The sequence below is a fragment of the Silurus meridionalis genome, chromosome 13, assembly GCF_014805685.1.
Source record: "Silurus meridionalis isolate SWU-2019-XX chromosome 13, ASM1480568v1, whole genome shotgun sequence".
Classification (NCBI taxonomy): domain Eukaryota; kingdom Metazoa; phylum Chordata; class Actinopteri; order Siluriformes; family Siluridae; genus Silurus; species Silurus meridionalis.
In genome coordinates this window covers 4503889-4512346 of record NC_060896.1, presented here as the reverse complement: position 1 = coordinate 4512346, position 8458 = coordinate 4503889, and the positions used below count along the sequence as shown (strand labels likewise).

Genomic DNA, 8458 nt, shown 5'->3' with positions numbered 1-8458 from the left:
TGCTGTTGCAGTGCGTGTGTGTGTGTGTGTGTGTGTGTGTGTGTGAGTGTGTATAGAGATTGCCAGAATTGGACATGTTAAATTATATGGAAAAAAGTATTGGGAAACCTGAATTTCCCATACATATGTGGTTTTTCCTACAAAGTTAAAGGCACACAATTGTATAAAATGTCTCTGGACGCAGGATATTTTCCCTTCACTTCAACCCAAACCCTTGTGCACAGCTCCTGAGTCGCCTGCTACAGAGCTTTAACCCTTTTAGGATTATTGTGAAGGCTGACTGCACCCCAGGCCTCCTCAAGTCACCTACATCAGAACCTGACTTTCCTGAATAAATCTCATACAAAGTAAAATCTAATGGAACATCTTCTCAGAAGAGTGAAGGTTCTTATAACAGCAGACGAGGACTAATTGTAGAATTGGCACCAATCATATGGTCAGGTGTCCACAAACATTTGTCAACACTGATACAAACAAAGGATCAGGGCAGGGTTTTTATCACAAAGACAATCGTTATATGGTAGAGCGAGCATCACGTTGAACACACACACACAATGCTTCCAATCATATCAGTCTCGCACTGGTCCACTTTGCAGGGAATCTCAGTAATAATCTTCTCCATGGTCATATTCTCCAGTACCACACTAAAAACCAGCACTGTACTTATAACTGGCTTCACTTGGACCGTCCTCCACAACAGAAAGCTTGAAGGGTTAAAACTTCGGAATGGGGAAAAAAACCTTGTCTCACTACGAACACACTATCAATCTTACGCTGACATTGGCGTCATGAATGGAACATTGTTCCCACAAGACACTAAAATCTGAAACGAGCATTTCTCAGGGTCTCAGAAGCTGTGTGTGTGTGTGTGTGTGTGTGTGTGTGTGTGTGTGTGTGTGTGTGTGTGTGTGTGTGTGTGGAGATTGGTGAAATATCGCTCTGTCCCAGTATCTAGATAAATGAGACACCAAGGCCCAGGTCCCGAGTGAGAATAGCTCTCCTGCTTTTGTTTATTTTGATTTTGTTCCCAGAAGCAGGCTGGAGATTTGGGGTGGGGGTGTGTTTTGGTTGGGCCGAGGATGAGGGGTGGGTAGAAAGACTGAAACGTTCTGTTTTTTCCCCTCAGTAAATTGCCTTGCACGCTTCAACACTCCAAATGCTGCAAACATCAGAGCCACAAATATACAGACGATAAAAATCTGAGTATAAAATGTGTTGGTTAAACCAGTATGATTTACCAGAACAGCATCAAGATACCTTCTGCACATCTATATAACTGTGTCACAGTTCCTTGGTGTTTTCATAGTGGTGATGGAGCACGTGATCTAACAACACCTTCCAAAACCTCCAAAATCTTGACTGGAAAAACTTAACTGGTCAAGCAGACAACGATCCACCAATCAGGATCTCCGTTTTGAACTTGTTTTGATCGATTGCCGTTTGGTGGCGTCTACTGTCATACAGTTCAGCGTCAGTTCAACAGCAAGCAGAACGTTCCCAGAGGAATAAATGATGAAGAAACTTCAGACTTGCCACGACACCAGTGGTTTAATTTTGCGTGATTTTTGGACCTGTGATGATTGTAATAAAAATCAATCAGTGTTTGAGTCATTAATATCATTCTATTAATAGATCAGTGTTCTGAGAGTCACATTCGAGTCTTTTCACATAATTGATTAAGTAAAGAGTCATGTGACAAAAAATGATAATAGGAACATTTTAGCCGTAATAAATCATAGTACTTTGGATACTTAAGTACATTTAAAGGCAAATATTTTTGCACTTTTAATGTGGTAATATTTTTCCATTTTTTGAGTTTTTACTCAAGTACATGGTTTGTGTACTTCGTCCACCACTGCCTGAAGATTTATTACATAATACTTTCCCCAAAATATATATTTTTTAAATGTATTTATACACCGTTTACGGCGATTGAGCAGTCATTTTAATAATATTCAAAGTATAAGGGTTAATGCGCCTAATGTGAATAATCTCGATTCAAAATGCACACGACAGGAAACTTAAAAAAATTGTACGAGTTACAAAAAAAAAAACATATTGACGAGTTAAACCGAGGCGTTTTGGGGTCAAATATAAATCTTTCGGCTTCCTGAAGAACGTGTGAGGTCCCTTCTTGTGTCAAAACAAACCTAAAAGTTTAGCAAACTTGTAAAAAAAAAAGTAAATAAATTACATAAAAACTTTACTGCTTTTAAATAAGAGCAAAACATCTCACAAATCACAAGTAAATGCTTCTTATTAGACTATTGTGCAACAGAAATCTACTTTATTCCAGAAACAAAGGCCCAACTCAGAACTAAGAGAGCAAGAGAGAAAAAAAAGAGAGAGAGATCAAGTATTTCCTCTAGGTTTTGGGGGGAGGGAAGGAGTAAAAAAAAAAAAAGAAAGGAACGAAGGAGAGAGAGAGAGAGAGAGAGGAAAGGGGTCACCCCAGGGGATGATTCATTGAGCTGGGGGCGAGACGGACAGGCAGAGAGTGAGACGGAAAGCGAGAGAATAGACAGTGAGTGGAGGGGGATATTTATGAGGCTGTGAAGAGCCTCTCCACCAATTTAACAACTCGCTCCTGAAAGCTGCTCTTTTCTCCGGCCATCCACAGCAAATATTTGAAGTGTAATCGTCCCAACAATGAGCAAAACGACCAACGAGAGGTGCGCAAACACACGGCACACGAGCGCTCTGTTTGCACTAAGTCTTACTTACATTAAAAAAACAACACACACACACACACACACACTCTGGGGACAAACCTAACAAAGTAAGGACCGAGACAAAGCGAAAGAAAGACAGTTTGTGGTTTTATTCTCTCACATCAGCTACTGAAAACTTTGGGAAGATTCTGAGTTGTGAAGCTAAAGATGTCTGATGGTGGTCCAGAAATAAAGCTTCACTCTTTATATAATAATAATAATAATAATAACAAAACAAATCCATATCGGTCAGAAAGTTCCATGGCGGCTGCAGTTTATCAAGTATGCATTTCTTCTTCTTTTTTGTACTGGCCTTTGGTGGTGTAAATGCTCCATAATTTCTTTATCGGAAACTTTTATCATCATGTTGATCATTTGTTGTCTTTTGATCAACATGCAAATCCCAGTAAGACTTCTTCAGGCCATCATGGACCTAAAAGTTTCGCCACAACATCACAATGCATATCGATATAAAACAATAAATTCAAGGTTCAACGATGATAGAATCACAGGGTTCATCACTGAAGATCTCCTGGTCAGACCCTGAGAAAGGTCAGGGTGAGTGACCCTAGGAACAGTGCCAGATGGCTTGAGGAACGCCAGGCACGTGAAGGAAGACCCACAGCAGCCGTGTCCGCGTCACGCTCCACTTTCAGCTCGTAGTCCTCGTCCTCGTAGGCGTCGTCTGGGACGTCCTGGTCGGGGGCGAGCGCGCGGTCCGGGAGAGCGCACAGGCGGCTCATGTTGTCCTTGACCACCTCGCAGAAGGGCCGCTCCACACCGTCGCACACGCAGCGCTCGAGCGGGGCGCCGTCCGGGAGCAGTCGCAGCTCCTCGATGGCGGCGCGACAGCGCGCCGCGCACATCCGACCGTTGAACAGTTGCCCGCAGTGCGCCAGGTACGCGGACAGGGCGGCGCGGCACGCGGTCTCCTCCTCGCAACGCTGGCGCGCCTCCGTGCACCCGATACCGGCGGCCCCGCGGGCGTGCGCGCGCGGCAGGCACGGCTCGATGGCACGCTTGGCGCGGCGGCACTCCGCGTCGGCGCCGCAGTCGCACGTCTCCAGGTCCGGACCGCGGGCCGTTTGGTTTAGGAGCACCAGCGCGCCCACGCAGTGGCTCGGGCAGCGGCGCAGCGCGCCCCGGATGTTCGCGTCGCACGCGACAAGGTACTGCGTGTAAGCGAGCTCGCAATCGCGCTCGTCGTGGCACCGGAGCACGGCCTGCCAGCACGCGGGCTCGGCGCTTAGCGCCACCGCCAGGCACAAGAGGAACGGCGCGGGGCCACGCCAGGTCCCCATCGCTCGCTCGCGCGCACACTCACTCACTGCCGGTCCACTTCGGTCGGTCGGAGGGTCGGGGTGGAGGTCGCGCGACTCACGGCTTCGGTCCTCGCGCTCGACGTGAACGCCGCGAACCGCCTCATTCTTAATTGGTCGTAATAGTGATCACCATAGAAACGACTTCCCGAGGGTCCGCGAAACTTTTTTTTCTTCCAGCAGTTACATCCACCGTTACCGCGTTCACTATTTTGTATGATGCTGGTGTAGAGATCTTCCTCTCTCACCGCGTCCCCGTGACAGAGACAGAAGAAAGAAAGGGAAAAGAAAGAAAGAACCCCCCATGTCGCTCCCCCTCTCCTCCATTGCGCATTCTGCTTTACGATTGGTCGTAAAGTTGGACTCGTTTCCATAACAAGGCCGTGTGTGTGTGTGTGTGTGTGTGTGTGTGTGTGTGTGTGTGTGTGTGTTGGGGGGGTGCAGGAGTGTTGTGCACGGGGAATGCTGGAGTTTTTAAAAACAACTTAAAATGTCGACCGTTTAACGGTCACCGTGACGTCAGCGACGATCAGCTGTAGACAGGTATAAGCAAAGTTCCCGGATGTAACAGTAAAGTAAGTCGGTGCTAGAAGTTTGAAGTTGCAACCAAAAAACACACACACACACACACACACACACACTATTTACCATGGCAGATTGTAATGTTTAGACATAGCTCATCTGCGATGAACTTCTCTGAGGTTCTTCGTGTTTGTGTTCCACCACAAATATTTCCCTTCACCACCACACTCCTTTAACTCAGACTAATTCCTAGCATGAAAAAAAACAACAACCTTGTCCTCGTCCATCTCCTCCTGTCCCCTCTCCTCCATCGACCGGTTTAATCTGGTATTGAAGAGGAGATGAATGGAGGACAATAGCGTTTTCTGGCCCGTTTCACCCTCTTTGTGTTAAACTGGCCATGCAGCGGACAGCAGGGCTTTTCAATGGGCCTCGGGAATAGGGAAAAGTTTTTTTAGCATTAATATATTTTACGACGCACTCGAAAAACATTCACAGACCCCCAAAACCTCTTCGCTAATTAAATGGGAACTATAAAGCCTGCAACAGATTTGGGTTAGGACGGCTTAGGAAGAGTTCGGGTAACACAGTTGTAGGTGTTGTTTACAGCGTTGGCGTTGTTCACAGGCTCGCCAGTGGAAATCAGAATGAAGAACTAACTCAAAAAATAAACAATGGTACAACATTAAATATATCTGTTCCAGGTCAGAAATAAAACGCTTGGTGCACATGCTACAACAGAACAATGATAACCACAAGTCACAAACATCTCTGATGGCTTCCCTTCAGTCAGAAAATGTAAATTTAATCCTAACACTGGAGACTCCTTCCAGAAAAGTTCACCATATCAACATTTACAAGCATTTTCACTTTTTTTTTTATTGAAACAAGCACAAAGATTTTAACTTGTGAATTACCTTCTAGCGAGAATTAGTGTTGTCCAATCAGAAAGAAACTTTTGTTATAAATAAGGTATAAGTAATGCAAAACAGTCCATATGAAAATACTATAAAAATCAACCATTTTAGTACCATGTTAAAAACATTGAAATAAAATCAAAGATTACATGATTATTATAAAGTGAATATATTTTGAGGGAAAAAAGTCCAAATTACGAGAATAATGTCAAAATGTTTTGAGAATAAAGTACGATAGTAAAGTGGTTTTTTTATTATTAGAAACTGTTAAACATAAAATGGATTTGGATTTGGTTAAATCTGCAGTGGTTAATGGGGATGAAGAAATTATTCAGAAGAAAAAAATGACATTGAGGAAATTGTCTTTCTTGCAGTCTGAAATGGCGACCAGCCGACGACTCCGAGGATGTCGATGGTAACATCTGTATGCTATTTAAAGAAAAGATGTTGTTTCTCAAGAGACTATGAGGATGATGATCAAATCGACCCTGAAGGATTTGAACGTGCAGCTTTTTTTTCTCAAAATATTACAGCTTTTAATGCTGTAATTGTAACTTTTTTTATTTGTTTCACGTGACACTAAAACACAGTTGTAGGTTACTGACTGTATCTGAACTGCATCTTTGGATTTGACTGTTCAAAACAAAATGGACTGACACACAATTATTTTTTTACATGTATAGACAATTTATTTGCACTACCACAAATTGCCGTGTCTCACTGCACCGTTTGCACTAAAGACTGTTTGCACAAGTGCACGTGATGTAGTGTTGTAGTTAGTTTTAGGTTCTGCATCATCTTGTGTTCATTTATGTTGTATGAAGCACTTTGGACCAGATGGGATGGTGATTTTGTTTACCAAAATAAAACAGTTGACTTGACTTAGCTTGACTTGTGGGATTTCAGGAGTGCGGTCGATTTTCTACCTTGTATGTTCTACATAATCGACAGTAAAAGATAAATGATTAATTTACATGTTCTTATTTAACAGACACTACAAATCTACAATTATTGATGCAGTGAAGGCAACTTCAAACAAACATGAAAAAAACCTGTTTTAGTACATTATAAGAGCAGGTTTTCCACCACAACAAAATCTTCAGGTGATAAGTGTTTACACAATTGGATTTCGAAATCTGTATGTATTGTGAGACACGTTTTGTCTCCATCTGCTGGCCAAAGGTGGCGTTGCAACTACAGGATAAAATCTCCAGATATCGAATAAAGCACAAGTTTGTAAATGAATCAACACATAAGTCATAAAAAATAAGTTTATTACAGCTCAAACTGTGAATATCCTAAAATAAAATGAACATAATTTACCATTTAGGCTATAGAATGGGGGGAATAATTATACATTATAATATCATACACATTTTTATTATACAGAGGAGGAAATCAAAAGAACATTTCGGGTTGAGGATTTAATCACACTCCCATGTCACAAGTTCAACAAAAAGACATTAACATGCTTCTGTGCTCTTTCTGTATATTTATATTGCTGTATATACAGGATTATATTGCACCCGTACAGATTACAAAAGCACAAAGACTCATATTTTAAGACTCTTGGCAACGCTCTATGGCACTATGTATTTGCTCTGGTGCTTGTAAAAATGGCGATTACGCAAACTGTTTCAACCAACTGTCACGGCACGAATCACACGAAGCACACGGTGCAGAACAAATGCTGGCGAAAAGATCTTCATCTGTGCTATTGCGAACCGCACATTATCGATTCAGAGAACCAAGCTGTTCCGTACAAGACAGTTTTATCATATATAATATTGAGGACAGTGATCTTAAAGGGGGAACGGTCCTAAAGAACAACACACTGTACCTGTTAGACAACACACAATCACCTGCACAAGACTGCACCACTGGATGAAAGGTAAAAGATGATTAGGATTCAGAAGTCAGATCAAGGACAAGGGATTTTAGAGGAGATTTAAGTGGCATAAATGCTAAAGACAGAGGGACTAGACACATTTTAAGTTCAAGTTTAAATCTATCTTCATGTAGACGCATGGTATCTACATTATTGCTTTATCCTAATAGGTTCCCGGACACACCGATTTCACCGAACGGCGTCCACAGAAATTCTTATCGTTTCTTAATTATTAAAGAAGTGGTTTGTTATTTCTAGGGAATACAGTAACAATCAAAACATAAACAAACGTCTTCATTTCTTTGATTCAAACTCACATCCTCTGTTATAATTAATACGTCTTCAAATAAGCCTTAAAAATGGTGTAAAGAAAACTGAGGTTGTTTTTTTTCTGGGCCTGAAAAGTGTAGAGCAACCTGAATATAAAAATAAACTAGAAAAAATGAAACATTATTGTCATTGGTCATATTCAGAGTTAAGTGTGGATTAAGATGTTGGACTTCTTTATAGAAGGTCATGAGTTCAAATCCCAGCACCACCAGGCTCACAATCGCGGGCTCATAAACAAGACTCATAATCCTCAACCGCTCATGTTAGATGCTTTATACATGCCACATGTACTTTACAGAACAATGCAATTCTTCCTTCGCATATCCAGCGATGTTCGGAAGCTGTGGTCAGCGCAGGGTCAGCAAATGGTAAAATTATCCCTGGAGGGTTAAGGGCCTTGCGCAGGGGCCCCAAGTGTGTCAACTTGGCGATACCCGGGCTTAAACCCCGTACCTTCCATTCGGTAACCCAGAGCCTTAACAACTGAGCTACCACCTCACATATCATTATTATTTTAAATATTAAATTTTTTATTTTTTTCCAGCTGCTTGTGATTAGAAGTGGTCTAGACGTTCATGAGAAACCCTGTCTGAGGCGAAACGGTAAAAGATCACCTTTTATTATGTACATTACAGCAAGGTGAAATTCTTTCTTTGCATATCCCAGCCACGGTAGGAAGCTTGGGTTAGAGCATAGGGTTGACCATGATACAGCACCCCTGGACTAAAAAGGGCCTCACTCAAGGGCCCCAAGAGTGATGATAACAGGGAT

The 8458-nt window shown here is 42.4% G+C and overlaps 2 protein-coding genes across 2 annotated transcripts in view; both read right to left on the bottom strand.

Annotated features, from left to right (window-relative positions):
• Positions 1–2806: 2806 nt before the first annotated feature.
• si:ch1073-459b3.2 (growth arrest-specific protein 1) lies at positions 2807–4375 on the bottom strand. Its single transcript, XM_046865069.1, has one exon. It carries the CDS (start codon positions 4010–4012, stop codon positions 3248–3250), a length of 765 nt encoding a protein of 254 aa, XP_046721025.1. The 5' UTR covers positions 4013–4375; the 3' UTR covers positions 2807–3247.
• A 2351-nt stretch (positions 4376–6726) lies between these two features.
• cplx3b (complexin 3b) overlaps positions 6727–8458 on the bottom strand; it is an 11200-nt gene continuing 9468 nt past the window's right edge. The window contains exon 3 of the mRNA XM_046865070.1: positions 6727–8458. This exon is cut by the window's right edge and continues 820 nt beyond it. The gene's annotated coding sequence lies outside the window, so the exon portion shown is untranslated.